At 47.7% G+C, this 25,931-nt stretch overlaps 1 protein-coding gene across 2 annotated transcripts in view; it reads right to left on the bottom strand.

The window, feature by feature from the left end:
• Positions 1–1,021: 1,021 nt before the first annotated feature.
• NIM1K (NIM1 serine/threonine protein kinase) overlaps positions 1,022–25,931 on the bottom strand; it is a 58,447-nt gene continuing 33,537 nt past the window's right edge. Inside the window, exons 2-4 of one of the 2 annotated variants that reach the window (XM_032851417.1) lie at positions 18,114–19,127; positions 4,477–4,745; positions 1,022–2,159 (exon numbers count right to left, since the gene is read on the bottom strand). In XM_032851417.1, coding sequence (XP_032707308.1) covers positions 1,410–2,159; positions 4,477–4,745; positions 18,114–18,405 — 1,311 coding nt within the window. In that variant the 5' untranslated portion in view covers positions 18,406–19,127 and the 3' untranslated portion in view covers positions 1,022–1,409. Of the gene's footprint in view, positions 2,160–4,476; positions 4,746–18,113; positions 19,177–25,931 lie in introns of those variants that run through there. The other variant, XM_032851416.1, reaches the window with a different exon arrangement.

Genomic DNA, 25,931 nt, shown 5'->3' with positions numbered 1-25,931 from the left:
TCATGGCAATCAGTGCCATCTGTAGTCGGCAGAATGTTGTAGCAATTCGACACCAGCCCCCCTCCCCCAGCCCCGCCATCCCCGAAGATGACTACCTCTGGAGCTTGTGACTATGTTACCTTACTTGGCAAAAGCAAATGTGATGAAGGTTAAGGATCTTGAGATGGGACAATTATGCTCCAATATCTGGCTAGGCCCACCCTAAGCATGTAGGTCCTTAAGAGCAGAGAACTTTTCTGGGCTGTGATCAGAGGGAGATGTGAGTACAGACCGAGGGCCAGAGAGATGCAACACTGCTGGCTTTGCAGAAGGAGGAGGGCGACCGTGAGCCAAGGAACGTGGGCAGCCTCTAGAAGCACACACAGCGAGGAAATGGATTCTTCTCTAGATCCTGCAAAAAGGAACCCAGCCCCGATGCCACCTTGGTGTTAGCGCCGGGGAGACCTGATATGGACTTGTTTCTACCTCAGAACTGTCAGATAGTCATTCGCGTTGCTTAAGCAGCGACTCTCGTAGTAATTTGTTAACAACAGGACATAAGGGGCTGTTGCTGAGCAGACGCTGACCGGCCCCGGCATGTGGGAACAACACGATGGCCACCCAGACTCCTGTCTCGGTGCGGGCGGATGAGGGCTGGCGGGCTCTCCCAGCACCCGTGGCGCTTGACCAGCAGGGGCCTGTGAGAAAGACTGTGCGCTTGGCTAGTTTTTATTAACTGCTCGGGAAGCCTGGGGTAAAAATACAGGCCTAGGTCAGCCAACTCCCACCTCCAGGCCCACTGGGGCCGGGGTTGAGGAGAGCCTGACCTCCCGAAGCCCAGGGAAAAGTACTGGAAAGAGGCCTGGGGTCTAATCGGGCGGTTGGCTGAGCTGCAGATGGGATGAAACACTGTCCTGACAGTTCTTTATCAAAGTCAGAGCCTGAACAGGAACAGATTGGGACACTGGGGCCTAACTTAGGAACAACAGTGTAGATGTACCCGAACACACTGACGTGTTCAGGTGTTCAGACGTGTAAGGCCCCTAACGTGGGGCTGGCAGGAGCGGCTGCCACTATCTCGCGCTGTACTTACATGGTTTCTCATCAGTGCCTTTGTCCAGCCCTGGAACATCCTGCACAGGGGAGCAAGGGTCCAGCCCGTCCCATTGCTCGCTCTTTCCTCCACACCTGGAAGAGTGCCTGGTCCATAGGAGGCACTGGTTAAATATTTCTTGATTAAACAAATGAATGACTGCTCGAGGTTAAGAACAAGAGAGCAAATCTAGACTTTGGTGGAAGGGGGGGGGAAATGTATATCTTAAATTTAAATTTATTTAAAAATTACAAAAATGTCTCCACCCAAGTTGTCCATGAAAAAATTTAAAAGCAGCAACAATGCTCTTGGATAATGACCAGCAGTTTAACGCAATTTATAAAATTGAACAAAACTTAGATGTGTGTCTTATGCCTCTATAGACACGGGACCCTTTCTTTAGGTCCCTTTCTTTAGGGTCCGGCAGCAGCATTATCGGGACGCTTTCCAAAGCCTTCTTCCTTTGGACTCTGTGCAGGACGATCCGGTAGACGCCCGTGATGGAGCTCCGGGCGTCTCTCCCTTGGTTGTTGCGGATGTGCTCTTCCGTAATACCCAAATGTTCTAGAGCGCTTTTGACCTCATTTTCTTCTTCTTTGAGGGTGCCGGTTTCAGACAGATGTTTGGGGTCCAGCTGGAAAGGCTCCAGAGGGGTGGGGTACGGCACCCCCTGCATCCACTCGTTGCTCATGATGGAGTCGATGCCGTGCCTGTCGGCGGGCACGGGCTGGAGGACCCCGCGGATGAGGCGGAGGCAGGGCGCGGACACGTGCGGGGGCACACTGTACGCGCCCTCCAGGATGCTCTTCTTCAGCTTGGCCACGGTCTCTGCCCGGAAGGGCATGGTGCCGGTCACCATGAAGTACAGCAGCACCCCCAGCGCCCAGATGTCCACATAAACGCCCACGTAATGCTCGTCCCGGAAAAGCTCGGGCGCGGCGTAGGGGGGCGACCCGCAGAAGGTGTTGAGCATTTCGCCTTTTTTACTTACGGTGCTGAATCCAAAGTCACCCACCTTCACGCAGGTATTATTGGCATAAAATACGTTTTCTGCCTTCAGGTCTCTATGAATAATTTGGTTCTCGTGCTGTGGAAGAAGACATGGGGAGAAGTCATCGTTTTCAAGGTAGAATACCGACACGAAAATAATAAAGGCGTCAGCTGCTCTGATGTTTCACTGTTGTGAGGTGATGATGGGGTAATAATAGCAGTTCCACGGATGTCAACTTAACTCAGACCTGTGAAATCCCCCACCCCCCACCCCCCACCCGCCTGCCCGGTCCTGACCCTTAGCAAACATGACCCCCGCCCCCCAACAGACCAAAGCTTCTGTTCTTCCATGGGACAATGGCAGGAGTCTGTCCCACACATGGGACTTGGGAATTAGTGCCAGAAATGAGGCCCGGATCTTTCAAAACTGCATGTTCTGAAACACAGTGAAATTAATCCTTCCTATTTGAGGCCATAAATCTTTTTTTATTTTTTTTTTTCCTGGCTGAGCAGTCTCTTGACGAGGGCCAACACCAAGACGGTTCAGAACCCTTCCCCAACTTTTCAACCATGCTTCTTTGTGGGGGGCCGGTGGGGGGCTCCTTTGTCTTTATAGAATTCAGTAGAAAGAAAGAAAGGTTATATTTGGCAAGGTTCCAGCAGCAGGTCCCGCTGTGGGTGGCAAGCACATGCCCCACCCCCACTCATGTTCTGGATCCAGACAGACAACCTTGGGACCCCTGACGTCCTTAGTCCCCAGGGCTCTTGGGAGATGGTTTAATGTTACTTTGCTGGGCTTCCTGGGGTAGGAATCCAGGCTTTGGAGCCTGGTGGCTTGGTTAATTCTGGGTTCAACAATACAGGCTGTGTAATATGTTTTTTTTCTCTGTAAAGTGAGACAGCCACAGGGGCGCCTGGGTGGCTCAGTGGGTTAAAGCCTCTGCCTTCGGCTCGGGTCATGATCCCAGGATCCTGGGATCGAGTCCCACATCGGGTTCTCTGCTCAGCGGGGAGCCTGTTTCCTCCCCTCTCTCTCTGCCTGCCTCTCTGCCCACTTGTGATCTCTGTCAAATAAATAAAATCTTTAAAAAAAAAAAAGTGAGACAGCCACAGCTGGCTGCGCAAGTGCTGCATCTGAGGTGCTCAGCAAGGTCCTGGCACGGGGTCAACACACGCAGCGGAACCCGGATCTACATCTATGATCCTCCCTTCCTCTCTTCAGAAACCAGGCAGCTGGGAGAAATGTCAGGGCACAGAGCTACAGGGGACTCAGCCTGATTCTCTTTAGCTCTCCCACCCAATTTCCTTTCTACGGAGGATGTAGAAGACTCTTCCCATCTGTTCTATTGTTTGATGTGTGTCCTGCCCACTCCCTGGGCCTGGGAAAGTTCACAGCAGCACAGGGCCACTCGAATGCCACCCGTGGCACCACGAGTCTGAAACACCCACCGCCATTACAGTCGGGCTCTTCTCTCTTGCTCGTTTTTCCCCCCTCCCCTTCTCTCTCCTGATGCCTACCTTGGGGCTCCAGGTCACTAATTTCCCTCTAGTGATTGGTTCAGGAAGTCTCTGGTCCCAGCCTCAACCCACAGAGCCCAGTCAGAGGAATGAACTAGAAACAGGTTCTCAGCTCACACAGTCCCCAGACAAGTGTTTCTTTTCTACCATCTGGGTAAAGAGGACAGCTCAGACTTGTGGACTAACGGAGCCATGGAGGTGGTGGTCAGGCCCGTGCCTCAAGCTCCTCTGTGTGCACACAATACGGCCAATGGTGGAGAGGGCAAGTGAAAACCAGCTCTTGGAGGAGCTGGGCGGTGTGGTTTAGGAGTCCAGATTTACCTAAAGAAATAATCAGGGAACTAAAGTAAGAATAGCATCACCAAATGTTAATCGGAAGAGCATGGAGGCAGCCAGAGCTGGAGGAACTCACCAAAGGCAGGAAGGATCTGCATGAGTTGATGTGAGATTGAAGAATATTCCAGAGAGAGGGAAAGCTGAGCAGAGACATGAAGGGTGGATGGGATTTGGAATGTGACATGGTTAGAGGGGACAGAGCGTCCTACACAGACACAGACATGAAGACAGGGCCAAGCAGCAGAGAGGAGCAGGCTCTCTGGTAGTGGAGGACAGGTGAGAAATGGCGGTGGCCAGGGCCTGATGAGGGTCATCTCGTTACTGGAAGCGACTCCTGCCAACTGCCCCAAAGCCAGGAGGCTGCCGTGTAACTGGAGATCCCTGGGTATTGCTTCAGAGGCGAGTGTGATCTCATCCAGACTTTGGACTCTTACAGATGGGACGCCTGTCAGCCCTCATGGGACTAAAGCCTCCCGGGACGCCCGGCTGGTGGTGAACCAAAGCCCATGCTCCACTGCGGGGAGTGTGGGAGCAAGACTCCTCTCCTCACCCCCACTCACCATGTGCTTCACGGCAGACACAATCTGGGAGAAGATGAGCTTGCTTTCCGGCTCTGAGAGCTTCCCTTCAGTGCTAATTTTTCCAAAGAGTTCCCCACCCCCTGCATACTCCATGACCAAGTGGAGCTTGGATAGGGTCTCCACGACTTCATACAGACGGATGATGTTGGGATGGTGCAGTTTTTCCATGCTGGAAATTTCACGGGATAGTAGCCTTTGGGTTTTCTGGTCTAGCTTGGTCTTGTCCAGGATCTTAATGGCCACCTTTTCTGGGAGGAAAAAAAAAAAAAAGTCAAAGGATGTGCCAGTGTTCATAGGTGCATAGAGATTTTTTGAACGGGGAGGGAGCTAGATTGGCCCCTTTATTTCACTAGACACAGAGGGTGAACGGCTGTTCCCAAGCTCACAGAGCTCTTCAGTGGTGATGACAGCCGTTCTCAAGTTGACATCAGTCCTCATCCCTTGGGTCAGGGTGAGTCTTCAACACACAGATTTTGATGCCAACTTCTGCCTTCCAAGGAAGTTTCAGTTTGATGATATTTATCTAATTTCCTGGATAAAGTGAAAGATTTTTGCTTAGCCCAGACAGGCCCTCCTGATCAGACCCAACCTATGTCCTCTGCCTCGCCAGGCATCACCCCTGTCCGCAGTTAACCCTGCCCCACACAGAGCTGTAGTCCAACCATTACACAACCGCTTGTTGTTTCTGAAAAGGGACAGCACATCCCAGTCTGGGACCTGTCCCCCATCTGGAACATTTCCTCTATCTGGCTCGCCACTTCTTCCCTGTTCTTTACGCAGGTAAGGCCTGATGAGCCTTGTGGGCTAGCCTCGGAACCAGCCTCTTCCAGGACATTCTGATGTCCGTGTGTTCTCTGTGTGACGATCTCAGCACACTGGCTTCTACATGTTGATTCCTTCTCTGTGTCTCCCTCCTACTCCTTCTCTCGTGGCTACATTTTATCTGACTTTGTTCATGCCAGGCACATAACATCACTGTGCAGTCCACACCGGCGCTCAGTATGTGCAGTCCCAGGTGGGCAAGAGCCAGGATGTGGGATGGGTCACCAGTCTGATCATTCCGGACTGTAATTTGCTATTACGTATTGACAGTCCTCAGAATGGCTGCACATTTTGACCTAGCCATTTCACCTTTGGCAATTAATCTTTTTTTTTTTTTTTAAGATTTTATTTATTTGACAGAGAGATCACAAGTAGGCAGAGAGGCAGGCAGATAGAGATGGGGAAGCAGGCTCCCTGCTGAGCAGAGAACCCAATGTGGGGCTTGATCCTAGGACCCTGAGATCATGACCTGAGCTGAAGTCAGAGGCTTAACCCTCTGAGCCACCCAGGTGCCCCGACCTTTGGCAATTAATCTTAAAGAAATCATAATCATCTGACATGTGTACAAGACTAGACGTGGAAGGAGACTTCTGTGATGTCAGGAATAGCATCCAGCCAGAGAGAGGGTTAAAATGATGTCTGGTTCATATGTCTCTGTAACAGTACACCGAGCAGCTAGCCACATGATGTGGATCCTTATTAAAATGAAGAGATGTTCAATAGAGAACAAGTGAGAAAAAATACAAATACACATTTGCACACATATACACTTATACAAATACAAAATACAAAAAGATCTGGCAAGTAATGCACCAAAATGTTTAGAACAGTTATTAATAATGGGATCATGGGTGGTTTTTAAAAAAAAATTTTTTTATGTATCTATATTCTCTAATTTTCCTACAATTAATTTATACGATTAACATAAATTGTGTAATAGAAGTGGTCAATGTTTGAAAATGATGAATGTACTCCAAAGTAAAACAATTCATTTTTTGGTTCAAATTGGACCGGATTTTCTATTAGGTAAGGAAAGAAGGTTCCAGGAAAGTAAAAGAGAAAACAGGATTGCAGGGCTCCCTTTGACCCACTTGCAAAACAAGTATTTTGAAGAACTTTGGCACAGTGGTTGTGGGCATGAAAACCGACGCGGCTGGCTGGAAATCGGAGCCCTGCTGGTGCTGAAGGTAGGTTCACTAGGGCTTCTGGAATGGAAAGGGGCAGGGTCCACTGGCGTCTGATGTGACCCCACCCACTCTGGTGGAGGCAATACTGGGGAAGAAGGTGGTGAGCCATAAGGGAGAAGAAACCCTTGGGGTTTGCATAACCTCTGCAGGCAGCGAGTCCCAGAGACGGACTCCCACCACTGAGCCCGGAGGGGCATGCCACTTCAGTTTTTAGGAGTAAGATTCACTCGAGCTGCTTCCCAGAAACAGGAGCTTTAGGTTTGGGTAGCTGATAGCTGAGCTGCTGTTGTACGGGCTGGAATAAAGAGCACCATCCCTGAATCTGGCAGATGGCCTGCAGAAAAGCCCGCCCTGCTCTCCCTTGATCCTGACCCCAACGTCTGCGAGGGCGCGCGTCCCCTCTGCGGCTTGGCTGGCAGCCACAGCCAGTCTCCCACACTGTGGGCACCCAATGACCAGGTCATGGAGCGGTCAGGCTGCTGTCACAAGCCTCCCTGGATCACAAGCCTCCCTGGAGCACAATCCTAGTCTTATTTGTTCAGCGTTTGAGTGGCTGTTGGCAAGGCTGGCGTCCCAGGGTCTGGACTAGAGTAAGGCAGGAGAGGGACTGTGGGGGCCGGGGGGGCAGGGGGTGGAAAGTGGAGCTTCTTTATACTCCATGCCCTGGGCACCCCGGGGCCTCGTGCTCCTCCCCACCCGCTTCCTCCTCTGTGTGTTAAATCAGATGCTTGCCATGCTTCATACCATGAAGGGATAATCATAGAACCCACTGTAGAAGCCTGGGTACTGGGAATGGTCATCAAATGGCAGAAACTGCCCTTCCAGGAAGAGTGAGGTCTCCACGTCCACTCCTCCGACGGGCGGTCAGTGAGCGCAGAGGAGCACCTGCGTGCACCAGGCAATGAAGAAGACACTGTTCCTAGTCCAGTGAGGGACAAAGACTGAAAAAAGCCCCTATTACAAGTGCAGCCCAAGTGAGGAAGGAGTACGCCTTTCCGGTAAAGGACCCTTGAGCTGTGGCCAAGAGGTGGGCCAGGCCTGGGCGAGGGATGACGTGTGTGTTCAAGGACGTGAGGGGAGCCCACTATCCTGAACACAGAGAATGAGGGGAGTGGGCCCAAACCAGCCTTGTGTGGTCAGCAGCAGCAGAAAACCCAGGACCTTGGAGGCTTTTTCAAGAAAGGCAGACTTTATCTGTTGGACAGTGGCAGACAGTCTGTGGGTTTCAGGGAGAGTATGATCATCTGATTTCCATGTTAGAATGAACACTCTGGCTGCACTGTGGGAAGTGGATAGAAGACCTGAGAGCAGCCTGGTGGTTTAGATGGTGATTATAGCAATCCCACAGAGAGGACCCTCTTGATGCAGGCACGGGAGTGAGAGAGAGAGAGAAAGAGAGAGAGAGAAGAAAGTAACCCTATCTTTCTCCAAATCTAGTGGAGAGTCTGACACAGGTCCATGTAGTGGGCAACACATTCCTTAAACTAGGACTTGCAAACTCCAGTATCTCGAGGGGGCCAGGGTGGAGATAGGGTGGCACACTTATTGGAAGGCAATAGGGATTAGTGGGGACTGTGGAGTGCTGAGGAGTACATGCCCCAGTGCAAACTCCACTCCAGACAGTTGTCCCTGTTTAGAATGGAGACTCAGTGTTGTCAGATCTGAATTTTTTCAAGAGAAGCCAGACATCATTTTTATGCAAATGTTCCAATTGCTAAGTATCAGCAACAAATTCCCATTTTTAGACCTAGAGTGGACCAAGCAAAATCTGTCTGTGGGACCAAAGGGACAAGGGGGGAAAACAGATATCAGAACACAGAGTGCTGTGTAGAGAAGTCTGCCATGAGAATTGCTGAGAACTTCCTTCCAGACACTCAGCCAAGCTGAGCCAACCTTACCGTGAGAGGCTGGGAGAACAGAGATCAAACCTCCCTCTCCTTCCTTTGGTCCCCTGCAAGAGACCAAAGCCAACTGGCACCCAGAGAACTAAGGAGACTTGATGCAGCTTGGGACAGAGAGCAGAATGAGGGTGGAGAGTGGATCTGGGGAGGAGGTAGAAGGTGGCCCGCACAGCAGGGTAACAGGGGACCGGTGTGAGAGGTAATGTGGGCATAAAGCAGCAGGCTGTGACCCTAGACTGGGGTCAGTGAAGACTCGTAGGCCTTTCTCTGGAATCTGTTAGCTAGAGGAAAGTAGAGGAGAGGCGATAAGAGGAGGTTCTAATGGTAGGGACATGTAGGAGAGATCTCTAACCAGGAAAGACCCTGATACCCTAGGGTATTGGTCTATATAGCTTCTGACTGGCTTTATCAATAAAACACCTTTGAGCACTACTCTAGTATATATATTTAGACATTGTATGCATGTACTACTAATACACACATTTTAAATACATGTAAGCATAGATATTAAAAGATAGAATGACAAACATAAATGGCAATTCTAATATTGTCTTCCGTCATCCGGTGAATCATGTTGGGCATCCCCTGGGGAATGCAGACCCTACTCTGGAGACCACTCAGGGTCACCAGTGACCCCCAAGTTGCTAAAACAGATGGTCAGTTTTTAGGCTTTATCCCTCCCCCTTAAAACATTTTTTTATCACTTGGTTTCTAGGGCAACACACACTCCTGACATTTCTCCTAGCTCTCTTTTGTCTTTTTATTACTGACGTGTAGTTGAATATGATGTTATATTGGTTTATGTTACAAATATAAATATGAATATGATGTTATATTAGTTAGGTGGATCCCTAGTGGTTCGAGTCCCACACATGACTTAGCGCTCACCTCCGTGAGGAGTCACCGTACGACATTATTACAACATCACTCACTACATGCCCGTGCTGTGCTTTTCCTCTCCGTGGCTTATTGTATAACTGGAAGTCTGTACCTCTTAATCCTCTTTGCCTCTTTTGCCCATTCCCCCACCCCCTTGCCTCTGGCAACCACCAGTTCGTTCTTTGTATTATTTCATTAATTAATTAATTTGTAAAGACTGATTTATTTATTTTGGAGAGAGAGAGAGCATGTGTGCAAGTGGGGGAGGGGGCAGAGGGAGAGGGAAAGAATCTCAAATAGACTCCCTGCTGACTGTGGAGCCCAACTCGGGACTCGACCTCACAGCCCTGAGATCATTACCCTGAGCCAAATCCAGAGTCTGATGCTCAACTGACTGAGCTACCCAGGCATCCCGTGTTCTCTGTAGTTAAGAATCTGTTTGTTTTGTTTGTAGATTCCACCTATCAGTGAAATCACATGGTATCTCCTGCTTCTCCTACTTCCAAGTCTCATTGCTGTGTCCTTTCATCTCCATAGCCTCTGAATGTTGGCTGCCTGAAGGCATCGTCCTTGGACTCCTTCCCTGCAATCATTTCCTTAGTGATTCCAGATGTATAAACACGTCTGCCTATATGATTTCTCCACTTAGTCATCTTATTTTGGGTTCTGCCTGAAGCAGAGCCTGAGGCGGGGATTCAGGTGGACAAAGGAGGTAACCTGGGAAATACGGGGAGAAGAATGAGGAACGGAGATGGAAAGAAAAGATGGCCAGTAAATGGTGTGTTACTAGGCAAGTTAGCAGTCACCCTACTAAGAGTTACATGCCTAAATACCACGAGAAGAGCTGGGGCATTTATACATCAACTACTGCCAGTGATGGTTGTCAGCTGCTCAGGGGGATATAAATTCCTGTTTATTTCTGGCCTCCCGTGCATGTGGGAAGAGCAGGCTCCAGCAGCGAGAGAGCCCAGAGGCTAGGAGATGGAGAGATTGGCACTGGGGGGGTCAGGCTTGCACGCACTGATGTGGTAAGGTGTTAGGAGACATGGGGAGGGAGGAGGCACCCTCAGCCATGTGTGTGTAATAGATGTGTAACAAGCATGCACAACAGAACATGTTCAATACTGTGCTCCTGATTTCCCCCTGCCCCAAACCTGGCCCTCCCACAGTCTCCCCAGTGTCAGCAAGTGGACACTCTAGTCTTACACTTGCCCAAACCACAAGTCTTTGAGTATCTGAGTCCTCTTTAACATTCCGCTTTGAATCCGTCAGCAGATCCTGTTGTCTCCACCTTCTAAACACAGCCGGAATCCAGCCGCTTCTCCGCACCCCACTGCTACCTTCCTGCTCTGAGCCACCGTTCCCTCTTGCCTGGATGACTGCACTACGCTCCTCACTGATCTCTCTCTCTCTACCTTTGACCCCTTGCAGTCTATTTTCAACCGAGCAGCCAGGGTGATCCTATTAAAGCATAAGCCAGATCGTGTGAGGTCTCTGCTCCTCAGAGGGCTCTGGTTTCACTCAGAGGAAAAGCCCAAGTCCTTCCTACGACATAATGACCCCACACGATCTGGTCACCGCTGCCGCCTGGCCTCATTCCCCTGGCCATTCCCAGAGTACCACAGGCGTCCTGCCTCCTCAGGCGTGCTGTCCCCTCCGGCTGACGACGCCCTCCCCCACATCAGTGGCCAGAGACCGTATTTCTTTCAGGTCAGTGATCGCCCCCTCAGTAAGGCTGTCCTGGCCAACTTACCTAAAATGTGGCCTCACTGTTCCCTATCCTCCCCCTCGATTTCCCTCTTATCACTTGTCACTATGGAACAGAGTGAGTACTTTCCTGGCTTACCTTTGTCTGTCTCTCCCCATTGGTATATAAGTTCCATAGGACAGAGGTTGTTGTCTGATTTGTTCATCATTGTACCCCCAGTCCCTAGAAGAGGGCCTGTTACAGAGGAGGAGCTCAACAACTAGTTGTCGAATGAATGCTCTCACCAGCCCCACAAGAACCAGGTGAGGAATATTATCAGAGTAAACGCAGTTTGGCACTGAACTTTTTCATTTACTATTTTCTTTGTTCCAGGCACCTTCCATGTTCTCATGAACTCTTCATAGTCCTGATTTTTAATGGCCGTATCACCTTCCATCCAGCGTATATGCCTTCATTTACCTGACCATTTTTATATTGTTGGATCACATTGGTGATTTCCAGTCCTTTGCGCTAGAGATAACACCATGGAGCATTTTTGGGTTCCAGTATTTCTATTATTGGACTTATTTTTAGGATGGGTTCACCAAAGCCACTAAGTAACCATTTTTAAAATAAGAAAACAAGCTTTACTTGCTGTTTTAATGAAGGTTGTTCAAGAGGAGATATTACTTCTTTTAAGGCTGTGGGCCTTCTCTGTGAAGCTTGACTCAAGACTGCGTTAATCTCCAGTCCTGTCTGCCAAGAAGGGACCGCAGAGAGGACCTACCAGAGGACACTGCCATGCATTGCTTCCTCGAAAATCTCTTCTCTGCCACTGCTGGGTTTTTATGAGACGTTCTACACTAATTTAATTCACCAAATACTTGTTGAAAGTTATTATTTATAACTACTGGGGAGAAACTCTAAGGATCAAAATGCTTCAATGACACCAAGGAGCCTATAACCAGAAGACCCAAGATTTTCACTATCCCCTGAATTTCTTAAGCCCCAAATCTTTATTTCCTATTCATACTTTCTTTTGAGCTCCAAGCTGGCTGTTGGACTCCATGTCAGTGCCTCCAAATCTTTACTCTAAAATCCCGTTTCTTCTCCTATAGTCACTCTTCACTGCTGAGTCATTAAACCTGGAAACCTGGGGGTCACCTTCAGTACCTTTTCTCTTTTCCTGCTCTCACCCATGCAATTCACCACAGGCTGTTCCAGTATCCTGAAATATTTCTCAAATGCTTCCCTTTCCCTCCATTCTTTCTGTCACTTCTTTGCTTTTTTTTTAAATTTTTTGTGAGGTAGACAAATCCTTTTTTTTTTTTTTTTAAAGATTTACTTATTTTAGAGAGAGAGTGAGAGAGATCAGGGGGAGGGGCAGAGGGAGAGAGACTCCCGGGCAGACTCCCCGCTGACCATGGAGCCCAACACAGGGCTCGATCCCACGACCCCAAGATCATAACCTGAACTGAAAGCAAGAGTCAGACGTTCCACCAGCTGAGTCACCGTGGTGCTCCTCTGTCACTTCTTTAGTTGAGATGGACATCGTCATTCATCTGAACCATCAGACTAATATTTTTTCTGACTTCTCTGACTTTTGTCACACTCCAATTTGCTTTCCTCACTGAAAACTAATCCTATTAATCACCTGTATGAATTTCTTGCTTACAGTTCCTCAGTGGCTTCGCAATACCTAAATGACAAACCCCAAATGTACAAAAAGACCCTCCAGGGTCTAGTCCCTGCCTGCCTCACCCTCTGGGTCTTGCTTGCTTTATTCCTTTTAAACCTCCCATGGCTCCCCTCCCTGGCTCATAGGTCCTTGCCCTTCATAAACCTCAAGGCCTACTGCAAGCCCGTCCTGCTCAGGACCCTCTCCTGCTGCCCCCGGGCGCACGGAGCACACCCTTTGGCCTTACCCTGTGGCAGCTCCTACAATTACAGCCCGTCTCCATGACCTACCTTGAGTTCCCAACAGGCTAGAACTCTATCTTACTCATCTCTCTAAGGCCCAGAACAAAATATGGGCCCAGGTGAGTTTATTATATTTTTAAAAAGGAAGGGTTGGGGGATTATGAATGAACAGATGAATAAGTAAATTGAGAGAAAAGAAGGGTTCTAGAAAGGTGAGACCAGACTGACAATCAGGAGGACCAGGGAAGAGGAGGTCAAGAAGGGCAGCAACAGAGAAAGGGACGGGCACCCGTGGCCTCATTTACTTTTGTTTGTGACAACAGATGGAAAATAAAATATTCAGAAGCTGAGTGCATCATCTCTTTTGAGAAATTTCTAATCAGCTTAAAAGGGGACTCATAGCTGCGCTATCAGCTTGCCAGGCCCAGGGAAATCTGAACTGTTAGCTATAAAAATAAACTCCAGCCAAGAGGGGCCTCTCCTGGAGCCTTCTTCCTAGAGATCCATCCAGAACAGCTGGGACCCTTTAAAACTACCGTTCTAGGGGGGCACCTGGGTGGCTCAGTGGGTTAAGCCTCTGCCTTCAGCTGAGGTCATGATCTCAAGGTCCCGAGATCGAGCCCCGCATTGGGCTCTCTGCTCGGTGGGGAGACTGCTTCCCCCTCTCTCTCTGCCTACTCGTGATCTCTCTCTCTCTCAATCTCTCTGTCAAATAAATAAATAAAATCTTTAAAATAACAACAACAACAAAAACTACAGTCCTAGGAGCCGCTCCTGGCACCCAAACCCTCTGCTTTCCTGATAACCCCTCCACTGTCGCATCTAGGTTGCCCACACTTCCTAGAAAACCTGATGACAATTCTGGGCCAGCTGGCTTTGTATGGGGACCACATTCATACAATCACTGTCCATGTGACATGGTCTGATGCGGCCGGGCAGTAGGACAGCTGTTTGAAATGCCCAGTGTGGCTTTCTAAGCTGCTCACTAAGCCACTTCCATCTCTCCTCTTTCAGAAATGAAGGTTTTGGAGGCATGGGGCATCTGTCTTTCCATTCCAGTCAGCTCAAGGTGGCCAAATGTCCCCCCTCCTTCTCTCAGGCCATCTCCCAGTCCAAGACTCCATCTCCCAGTACCTGAGCCCCCTTTCTCTTGCCTGAGCCCTCACATCCCTTGGCATATGGGCTCCCCACCCCAACTCCTTTCTCAGCTGCTTTCATTGTCACCTTCCAGCTGCTTCCTAACTAGGGGCCTCACCGAAGGCAGAACCGCAGAAGAGAGGTGGGTGCAGCTCTAGGACCAGGCCTTTACGGGATGGGCCTACAGGGGAGGCCCAGGAATCATTTTTCAGTTGCTCAGTGACCTGTCCTTACATTATCTGTTGCTTAAACTGTCTCGTTGAGTCAATTTTCCCACTGCCTGGGCTTTGGGCCTTCCTCCCCTCTTTTGCACGTATGTCCCATAGCCGGAGGGTGACAGCCAACCTCTGACTCGCGGGCTCCGCTGCGGTGGCTCGGCAGTGCGGAGCACATGTGGGTGATGCCACTGACGCCCCAGCTTGCACAGAAGGAAAAGGCCATGTTCTCTGGAACTCAAGGAGCCAGAACTCAGTTTCGCAACACCGCCTCCACAAAGCCTGTGGTGATCGAGCAGGCAATGATTACCTAAATCCCATTTCTGCTGCTCATCTCTTCTGCCCTCCTCACCGAGCAGCCTGTCTCCAGGCTCGCACTTTCTGGCTCCTGGCTCGTGCTGATTTCTCGCCTTGGCCGGTTATTGCCTCCGTGGCGATGTGTCCGTCGATTTGCTGCGCTCTCTACTACTCTCCCCTCCCGGAGACACCCGTCAGGACCTCAGACTCTGCTGACACGGTCATGGGTCATGGGACGCGCACCCTAGAGGCTGCAGCTGACTTGACGTGGGCGTGCCCTTGCACTCAGCGGTGGCCTGGCGTCAGCTGGCTGGGGAGCAGTGGCATTCTCGGTCAGATGTGAGCTGGCACAGGACGAGGCTAGCAGTACGCAGACGGGTAATAACGCCCGGGAGACCGTGCAGACGTGGGATCAGCAACAGCCATTCCTGGCCAGGAGTCTTCTGATAGCTACGCGGAGAAAGCCGCTCTGCGGAACGAAGTGTGAAGATGGAACACTTTCATCAAGGGAAGTAGAAATGAAAAACCGTGAGGCCCCGGAGAAAGGAGGGGTGGAAAGAGTAAGAGCTTGCAACTTGCTCTGCTTCACGGAACTCCCTGGTCCACGATGTCCCCCTTTTCACGTGCGCTAATGTGAGTGCGCTTCTGTTCCATGAACCCAGGGATGTGTGACTCCGCAGGCCCAAAGAACCTAGACTTTTCTGAAATCAGACTAATACTAGCATTTAATGAATACTTACCGGGTGCTCTGTCTAAGGCACACGGTAGATATTCAATATGTCACATGTTTAAGTTTTACTCATGAAGACACTGAGGCACAGAATGATACAGTCACTTGTTCAATGTTATGCAGTGGGAGATAAAAAAGAAAGGGAGGGGCGCCTGGGTGGCTCAGTGGGTTAAAGCCTCTGCCTTCTGCTCAGGTCATGATCTCAGCGTCCTGGGATCGAGTTCCGCATCGGGCTCTCTGCTCAGTGGGGAGCCTGCTTCCTCCTTTCTCTCTGCCTGCCTCTCTGCCTACTTGTGATCTCCGTCTGTCAAATAAATAAATAAAAATCTTTATAAAAAAAAAAAAAGAATGGGAATTCCACCCAAGTCTCCCGGATTCCAAAGCTAGTAACTTCCCAGTATTTAGTGCATGCCCTTCCGCTACTTAAAGATGCAACTGTCGCTGAGGCACTGAGCAGGGAGACGGACTGGCAGGAAGGAGGCTGCAAGACGGACCCGGGCTACTTCCGCAAAACGAGAGGACCAGAGGAGGTCAGTGCTTCCCGGAGGGGAGCCTGTAAGACTCCTGGGGGTGCGGAATGATTTTCGTGCAGGGAACCCGCCTTAGCCAGCCCTGAATCACTGCCTAAAAACACCATTCCTGTTAGAGTTAGTCTTTAATTCTCCTGAGTAACACAAATAGAAAGTCTCAGATTGGCTATTGGCGTGGTTTACTTTCTATTACTTGGCGATTTTGCCTGAAAACTTCTTGAAAGTTGCTGATGAGTGAGAGTCAATCGTCAAAGTTCTCACCATACACAAAAAAATCCTAACTCTGTGAGGTGACAGATGTTTGAAGCAACTTCATTGCAAGAATCATTTTGCAACATAGACAGATATAAAATCACTATGATGTATATCTTAGCCTGCCCAATGTTATATGTCAATTATGTCTCAACAAAACCAGGAAAACACATAAATAATAGAACTTTTACATTTGTTTGCATTGTACCTATTTTTACCATTACCTTCTACTCAGAACAAGTGACATTGGTTTTTCATTATATAAATAATATTACATTTCTTTTTGAAATAAGTTTATTTGAATAAAGATATTGAGTTGTACCAATGATGGCTACTATGTGCCATGTACTTTGTATATGTTGTTTCTGATTTTCCCAACAATTCTAAGAATCATTCTCTCTATTTTATGGCTGAGGCAACTAGGGACCAAAGAGGAAGTGCCTAGTAAGGGACTGAAGCAGGATCTAAAACAAATTTGCCCGGTTCTGAGGTGCCTAGTCCCTCCACTGCCCCCACAATGTCTCCTCGCCGCTGGAATCCAACACCTGAACCCACATTCAGGAAATGGCTCCAAGTTGGCCACACCCGGGGACCTTGGCTCGGACTTCTGCCTCACGGCCTGTCTGCTGCACTGGACACGCTCCTCTCCCGGTTTGCCTTCGCCCACCTTCTCCTCTCCCCTTCCTGATCATGTCTTCTGCCTCAGTTTCTGGCCTCTCTCTCCCCATGTCTTAGCCTCGTCTCTCATTCTTGCTCCAGACCACGGGTCCCAATCAGATTCTCATTACAGCACTAGATCTGCTTCTGCGGGTCAAGTCAGACGGTCCCTGGCTACATTCTGTACGTGAGGAAGCACAGGCTCCCAGAAGTACTGGCATTTACCAGGGCAAATCGGGAGAGTAGCCGAGACATGAGGACGTGTGGACCCAGACACCTGGTCTCCGAGCAAGATGGAAGGAGACTTGGAGCCCCAGTGACGTGGGAATACATGTGCACACGTATGTGTATGTATGTGCGGGTGTTTTTACATAGGGGCCAAATATAGGGATGGGATTGGGGGTCAGAGAAAAAGAAAACCAAAGACAACTCTAATATAAGAAAAGAGGGGCTCTGGAGATACGGTAGTAGGCTGGGGCCAAGGTGAGAAAATGTCAGTACAGAACTCGTGGGGACAGTGTGGAGTCCGTGGGCTTTAGGAAGTTGGTAAATTATACCAAGTTGCAAGTGTACTTTTCCTGCCTCCCAACTCCCTTATGAGCATCTCCAGGCTTCAGCTAAGTTTCAGGTGACACAGAGGAAGTGCCCACACTGGGCTCGGCCAGCAAAAGGTTGCTGGGCTCTCTGCATAGTTCCTTCCTGAGGCCAGAGTGGCGGGCGCTGCTGGTCTGGGGTCCAGAGTGTCCAGAGCCAAGCCATCAGGAGTCTTTGGTAGAGAGCAAGGAGCCAAGCAACAATGAAGGGTACAGAGTAGATGGGAGCAGAGGTGGTCCTGAGATCCAAAGCCTTTCCTCCAGATATAATAGAAGTAGCAGCCTTGGGGAAGGAGGGGAGCCTGAACCCTCCTATTCACAGACAGTGGTGACCTGGGAGGTCTCCTGTGTCATCCTGTCACACACACACACACACACACACACACACTCACTCAGGTTATAAATAAGGACTTGGAAGATGAACTGCCCGGGAACCAAGCCACACCCACCCCCTTCTCCAAGGCCTGCCTGGAGAGGGCAGAGACCCCTCACATGAAATGAGCTCGTCCATGTGGTGCGGTGGAAGAGTTTTTAGAGTCAAAATCTTTCAAGATTGAACTGCCAAAACAATATTTAACCTCTTTTGATCTCAGTTTCCCTATCTGTAAATGGAAATAAAAATACTGACCTCACAGTGTTCCTATGAAAATCAACTGAGGTAATAATGGAAGGTGTGAGGGGACAACACTTGCGACCCTCAGGGCCTCAGTGATGTCACTTCACCCACTGCCCTGGCCCTGGCCTCCAAACCCCTGCCGCAGACGAGCTCCCGGTACCAGGGGAGAGGATCCTGGAAGGTCAGATCCTACCTTTGGTTAGGGAGTGAATCCCGAGCTTGACTTGGGAAAAGTTCCCACTTCCAATCTCCCCTCGGATTCGGTAGAAGCCAATCCGTTTCCCCAGCGTGATCTCCCTCAACACCTTCTCATCTTGGGACATGTCCTGCATCAGCTTCTCAAAGGGTGTCAGCTGGCGGGGCTGCCCGTCCTCCTCGTCCTTGCTGCACTCCGTCTGGCAGCCGCTTTCCGCGCTCTCCCGCCGATCCCACCTGGCATAGTGGGGGGTCACCAGGCCGCCTCCATGCGCGTACACTGCGGTCATCGTCCACCACAGGCTCGCATCTCCGTCTCGGCCGAGAGGCTCCGATGGAAGGCAGGTGAGGAGCGGCGCCAGGGCCAAGGGGGTGGGCGAGGGGAGTTGGGGCCGGTCAGAGCCCCGCGTCCTCGACGGCCGGCCTGCAGAGCACGCAGTCCCCTTCGAGGCTTCAGGGAGAGGAGGGCAGAGGCGGACAGGCCGGCAGAGCCTGCCCCGCCAAGCCGAGAGCTGCCCCCCTCACTGCGGACATCTCACCCCTTCCTTCACGGTGCACGGCCCAGAGCTCACTGTCCGGCGCGCACACATCCAGTCACCGTAACCGCTTTCCTGTCTGGGCTCCAGGAACCTTCCGGCGGCCCATGCGGTCGGATGCTCTGTGGTAGGTGCCCGCGCCTGAGACAAAGGCTCCAGTTTGCTATTTCCTTTGACGGCCCGAGAATCTTCCACTCTGGTGTGTAAGGGCCCCTCGGAGGCCCCCAAGTCCCTGCTGCTGGCCTTCAGCTCCGACCCCCTTCATTTTGCACTTCTCCTGCCGGAGAGTTGCAGGGCCCCGGGGACCCAATGATCTGGACCCCAGGAAAGAAGAAACTTGCAAATCAGCCTTCTGGTCACACGGGCTGCCAGAGAAGGATTAAGTCCCTGCCACGTCACTTTAGCTGGCCTTTATTTAGATGAGCCTCCCTCTAAGCCGCGAGCGGTCTCAAAAATTTGGCCGGTGCTGATTCATCCTGAAAACAGAGAATAAGAAAATTTACTTGCCTATGCTAATGTACTGTACAGGATTTATAGTGAACATGAAACTGCCTTATAAGCATTGATCTAAAAAAAAACAACAACACTACACAAATTTCAGTTATGACTCTCGGTAGTAAATGTTTGATTATGTACGATTTACTAAGAAGAAAATGTATACACACACACACACACACACACACTCCTCAAGCTACATTTTAGAAAAGCCTTCACAGCCTGTAAATATTTTTAGCAAAACTATTTTTCTGTTTCTTGACATTTAGGAAAATATGCATGTTGCCTTGAATTACTTTAAAGCCAGGCTTTTAAAATAATAATATAGCACTAATGATGATAAAAATTTCCTATTAATACCAGTTTTCAAAAATTCTTACACTGATTTAAAAAACAATGTGTGTATTATATTTCCTGTTACACTGTATGTTTTTGTATAGATTTTCCTAGATTGGTTGCTCCCACTCTCTTTACTTGCCATTTTATGACAAAGGCTGATTTTTCTCCCAGCCTTATTTTCTGGGGATTTCTGATCAGGTTTTAGCTTCCAGGCCCGAGAACTCATTCTGAAGGTACAGAAACAGAGGGTAGTGTTGCTGGAAGATAGAAGCTTATGGCATCCTCAGTGAAGAAATACTGTCCAGCAGGAACATCGTCATGACTCTCCTGTACCCTCCAGGAAGAAATAATCTCTTTCCACCACACTCTGTGCATTTTCCAAAATGTCTTATCTCCATGAAGTGGGCACAGGGTGTATCTTGCTTCCCTCCTCTCTCCCTCAGCATGTCCTACATAAAGAAAGTGTGTTGAATTTGATTTTTGGACTGGAACATGGAACTAAAAACCCAAGAAAACATGAGATTGCCATGGAAATGCAAATTTTGAATTCTGTTTGATGATATCACATTATTACAATTAAATACAGAGTTGCTTATATTATTATTGTGGTTTAATATGGGGTTGCCAAATAAAGATAAAGACAGGAAAGAGTAAACTGCCACCCAGCTCTGTTCCTTTTTTGGGACAGGGTTTGAGGAAGCTAGAAGAAGGGTAAGGAAGAAAGTTTTAAAAGGGACCAGGTATTAGCAACCACACACACATCTCTAGGTTAGAGTTTGATTAGGATGTCTTAAAAGATGTTCTCAAGATAAAAGATCCTTAATTAAGTTGAGGAAAATCTACTCATTGGTTCTTAAGATTTCCAGGGTCACATGCTCCTTTGAAATTCTCACAGAATCTATGACCCTATCTCTTAGAAGTTAAAAGCATGAGCATATAATTTGCATCCAATTTTAAGGGGTTAACAGACCCTCTGAAACCCATCCTCGGATTAAGAATCTCTAGGAAGATCAAGTGGCCCTAGATCTCCTCAGATCCCCGGCGGACAGTTTCCACACAGATGAGAAGCGCAGTGACATTCATCATAATTCTGACATTATAAGTCTGCGGCTTTACCTGTATAGAGAGAGCAAGGATTTTAGACAGGAACCAGTACTTTAACATCTCGTGCTCCAGTAGGCTCTATGAAGAACTTCTTGGGTCTGAGTCCTTCCTGGGCGTCTCTGAGAGCACCTCATGGCCATGCTGTCTCTGCCGCTTGCCTACCTGAGCCCCAGGTGATGAGCACCTGCGTGGCAAGGACCTGCGCCTTATTCTAGCTCCCAGAGCTCAGCACATTCCCTGCCACTTATCTGATAAATGTCCGACGAAGAAAGATGAATTAACTTACCAATTTATTGGTAATTTATTGACCGTTACGTTTGGGTATGATTTAGTAGAGGTAAATATTTTTAGTTATAAACGAATCACGCTGTCCCAACATTTACTTGAATATCTCAGAAATCTTATATCAGTCCATATTTCCGAGGCCAGAGGTCCCCTCTGCTGGCTGTTGGGATTCCTGGCCCCACCTTCTTCAGTAGGTGAAAGCTTAGTCAGAATTCCACCATCCCACAGCGAATTGTTAGGGGGCTGCTTAGAAATGCAATATCTCCCCCATTCTTGCTCCTTCCAAAGGATCAGCTCTCCCCAGTCACCCACGCCTCACTCATGCCTCCTGGAACCTGTTCTCTGACTCCCCACGCTTGGTCAGGTCTTCTCTGCTTTCCTGGAACCTGCCCCCCAACCCCAACCCCCTGCCCAGTGCTCCTGATTTGGGCACTGTTTCTTCAACTCTGTTCAGGCCTGGGATTTACAGTTGGGTTTTAGACTCGATACCCTCATTAACTTCAGGCGCCCCCAGGAATTCCTCTCCTCTCCTCCTAATTTGACATAGAGAGTCAAGCACAATTGTCAGGCATCAGGTTTTATCTTACATTACATACCCTCTACCTACAACTTAAATTTCTTGCATAATGGCCTTGAAACCAATTGTCTTGCCTTAATGGCTAGGGAGATAGTTAATCTTCTGTTTAGGTCAGATAAAGAAGTTTTTACAATTTTGAAAATGTTGTGGTGGGTTTGTATTGAAGATGAATGGAAACTTGTTGAAACAGGCAGCAAGCCAACTTGAAAAAAGTTGAACCCCTAACTCATCCTACTCCCAGATAAATTCCAAATAGGTCACTGCGTAAATGTAAAACAAATGAAACCTGAAAATACTAGAAAAAAATTTTTTTAAAAATGTTTAGAGATTTTATTTATTGGACAAATAGAGAGCCAGAGAGCATAAGCAGAGGGAATGGCAGAGGGAGGGGATAAGCAGGCTCCACACTGAGCAGGGACCCTGATGCAGACAGAACTCGATCCCAGGCTCCTGGGATCATGACCTGAGCTGAAGGCAGATGCTTAACTGACTGAGCCATTCAGGCGCCCCCTCCTCCAAAATTTTTTTATGATCTCAGAAAAGGCCAGAAAAGAAAACATTAAATTTGAGTACATACATTGATAACATTGTTTGCTGAAAGGTGTCATAAAGAAATAAAGCAAATTATTATTATTTTTTTAAGTAGGCTCCACACCCAGTGTGGAGCCCAATGTGGGACATGAACTCATGGCCCTGAGATCAAGACCTGGGCTGAAATCAAGAGTAGGACATTTAACTGACTAAGCCACCCAAGCACTGCAAATAAAACAGATTAAACGATAAACTGGAAAAGCTTGCCAACATATATGATGGACAAAGGTCTGATTTTTAGATAAATAATTTTTACAGATTGATTAGGAAAATACCAATATCTCCAAAAAGTTGGTAAAGAACATGAGCAGACATTTCACAGAAAATCCAAATGGGTCTGTAACGTAGACAAAGATGCTCAGCTTCACTTACAACCAAAGAAATGCTCATAAAACAACACGGAAATTCATGCTTAGCGAAATAAGTCAATCAGAGAAAGACAACTATCATATGATCTCCCTGATATGAGGGAGAGGAGATGCAACATGAGGGGTTAAGGGGATAGGAGAAGACTAAATGAAGCAAGATGGGATTGGGAGGGAGATAAACCATAAGTGACTCTCAATCTCACAAAACAAACTGAGGGTTGCTGGGGGGAGGGGGGTAGAGAGAGGGGGGTGTGGGGTTATGGACATTGGGGAGGGTATGTGCTATGGTGAGTGCTGTGAAGTGTGTAAACCTGGCGATTCACAGACCTGTACCCCTGGGGATAAAAATATATGTTTATAAAAAATAAAATTAAAACAACAACAACAACAACACAGAAATTAGATTTTTTAAAAACCAATAAATTTGGAAACTATGAAAACATTTTTTAAAAGGTTTTATTTATTTATCTGACAAAGAGAGAGAGCGAGAGCACAAGCAGGGGGAGGGGCAGAGGGAGAGGGAAGAGCAGGCTCTCCCTGAGCGGGGAGCCCAACTCATAGCTCAATCCCACGATCCCAGGATTGTGACCTGAACCGAGGGCAGACACTTAATCAACTGAGCCCCAGGGTATCCCTACAGAAACATTTTTGGCGAAAGAAGGTTTGGGAAACAGGGATCCTCATTCATTGCTACTGAGAGTATAAACGGGTACAAGTGCTTGGAAGGCAGCCTGGCATTAACTAGGGAAGCGTGAGCGCACGTGCCTTTGCCTCAATGATTCTACTTCTAGAGTTAACTTATGCACGCTGCACAAAAATATACCTATTTCTAGTATAAGGATTGCTAGACTGAGATTCATGACTGCATTGTTTTTGCAGCAAAAACTAGACACTGTTTTTGTGGCCATCAGTAGGGAACTGGTTAAATAAATGACAGTCCGGATTACTATGCACTTACGGAAAAGAATGAGTTACAATATCCAACAGGAATTGTTAAGAGATCAGAAGAGTGTATATAAATGTGATGTCAGGAGCGTAAGAGAGAGGAGGACACCCCTAAGGACCTGGCAATAATTATTGCGCCTGGGGAAAAGGATTGGACTGGGGGGCCGAAGTGAGAGAAAGGTGTACTTTTCACTATTTACTCTTTTTTTTTTTTTAAAGATTTTATTTATTTATTTAACAGACAGAGATCACAAGTAGGCAGAGAGGCAGGCAGAGAGAGACGGGGGAAGCAGGCTCCCTGCCAAGCAGAGAGCCTGATGCAGGGCTCGATCCCAAGAGCCTGGGATCATGATCTGAGCTGAAGGCAGAGGCTTAACCCACTGAGCTACCCAGGCGCCCCTACTCTTTTATCTTATTTACATTTTCCCCATATGCATGTACTTAGACTTAAAAAGGAAAACAATTAAAAATATGTAATGTGTTACCATCATACCCAATAAGTTTGCTTTATTTTGGTTATGCAGAGAAATTACAAACCTAATTCTCTAATATCCAATGGATTATTTTTGAAGTCAAAACACAATTAGGAATTCTGATTAAATACGGAATATTTTGTACTTCCATTTATTTCTACTTCCGTCCAAAAACCCACAATAGGAATAGGAGGAAAAGGGGCATAAACTCACAAGGACAAAGAAAATAAGAGACAGGAGAGCAGCCAACGTGAGATGTCCACATGGTTCTATGGGGTCCAAAAGCAAACTGAGGAGCAGTGAGTGACTTGGCAAAGACAGTCACAAAAAGTGCAACATCTACCTCATTGGCATGCTACCAAGATTCATCTTTCAGAACGCTCGAAAGACTTCAAACTCTGAGAGACCAAGTGCCTCTATGTTTGGAGGAATGAAGCAGACCAAAACACAACAGGAACTGTTTGAAATGTGGAGCAGTAAGACCCCCCGCTGTTTCTCAAAGACCGCTTGTTATTTTCTCCTCCCATCCACAGCCCAGCTCAGAGTGCAAGGCCCAGGACAAAAGGTACAGTCAGACGCTGGGTTGTGGCATCCCCCATTCCCTTCTCTCCTTACCCTCGCACTCTGAGTTTCCAGAATGGAAGGAAACACCTGTATAATCTTCCAGGCAGGGAATTCCTCTCTCATTCTCTCTCTCTCTCTTTTTGTATTAAGTAAACTCTATCCCCAGTGTGGGGCTCGAACTCATGACTCTGGAATCAGAAGTCACATGTTCTACTGACTGAGCCGGTCAGGTGCCCTGGATTCCTTTTTTGGATAAACCAGATCCCTCAAGAGGAAAGATCTCCTGAAACCAGTATTTGCAGATTCTTCAACACAAAAGCCATCTGACCACCTACTGTGCAGTCCTCCAGGTGTCTGGCACTTGATGGCAGCAGGCTTCCAATCAGATTTTAGTGCCTTCTGCTTTGAATGAATGTCAAGTGGAGAAGCACCAGACACCTGAGGAAAGGCTCCAAAATCAAAGAAAGAAACCATCCTTAACCAAAACAACAACAACCCAAAGGAACTTGAAAGAAACAGAGAGCATTGCAGGAAGCAGAAGACCAAAGAAAAGATATTGCATCTATAAAAAAACAGGACAAAATGCTAAAAGAAACAAACATAAGCCCTCAGAGAACCAAAAAGAGTTCTTTTCAAAAGTGAAATTAAATAATTTGATTTAAGATTTGTAAAAAAAAAAAAAATCTAGAAGACATGAGCAATAGAGAAAAAAGAAGAAAATTAGGTAATCAACTCAGGAAGTCTAACATTTAATTATTAGAATTTCTAGAGTTACATTATTGTGTCCCCAGTAAAGACATATGGTTCCTCTTGTACTTGAATTGCCAACAAATTTCAGCAATTTCAAAAACAGTAATGAATAAGGGAAAACTCCAGATTCTCAAATATTCCAGTAGAATAAAAAAGGAGAAGAAAAAAAATCTATTGGAAAGATAAACCCCATTTAGGTATCTGTATAATGAATACTGTTTTTATTTTTTGTAATTTTTTCCCCTAAAGACTTTTCTTAGATGTTTGGAAATAGGAATCCTGATTATAGGTTGTGTTGTGGGGTTGCTATAAATAGCTTATATTTAGATTACATTCTAGGAGGTTTCCAAAACATCAAGTTACATCATGCTAAAAATATGCAAATGATGGAAATGACATCACCCTTTTCTCAGACTCATTTGTTGGGGGCTTTACCTTTACGCTTTTGATTTTGACCAATTTTTATGGACATAAATGAGCGCTTAGAAACCCAACCAGCCAAAAACATGGAGTCACATCATTATAGATCAAAGCTTCTGGAGGAGGCAGATTGGTCCTTAATTATTAGCTTACTGTTGCTGAATAGCAATGCATTAAATAAGATTAAAGAAAACGGAGCTTACTTAGTAATTCCTTCTCTTGACTTGCAACCCACTGGGAAGAGTATATCAAAGAAAACCATCTGGCTTATGTTCTCTTTGTCTGAGTTTAAATTACGGAACTTCTGAGCCAGGCTTTCAGACAACCTTTTCATTGGTTGGCAAGGGCAGGCACTGGTTTGCTTAGAGG

The sequence above is a fragment of the Lontra canadensis genome, unplaced genomic scaffold (assembly GCF_010015895.1).
Source record: "Lontra canadensis isolate GAN:19392208 unplaced genomic scaffold, GSC_riverotter_1.0 scaffold5, whole genome shotgun sequence".
NCBI lineage: Eukaryota > Metazoa > Chordata > Mammalia > Carnivora > Mustelidae > Lontra > Lontra canadensis.
The sequence above is the reverse complement of the archived record's forward strand: the minus strand, read 5'-3'. Positions and strand labels throughout refer to the sequence as shown.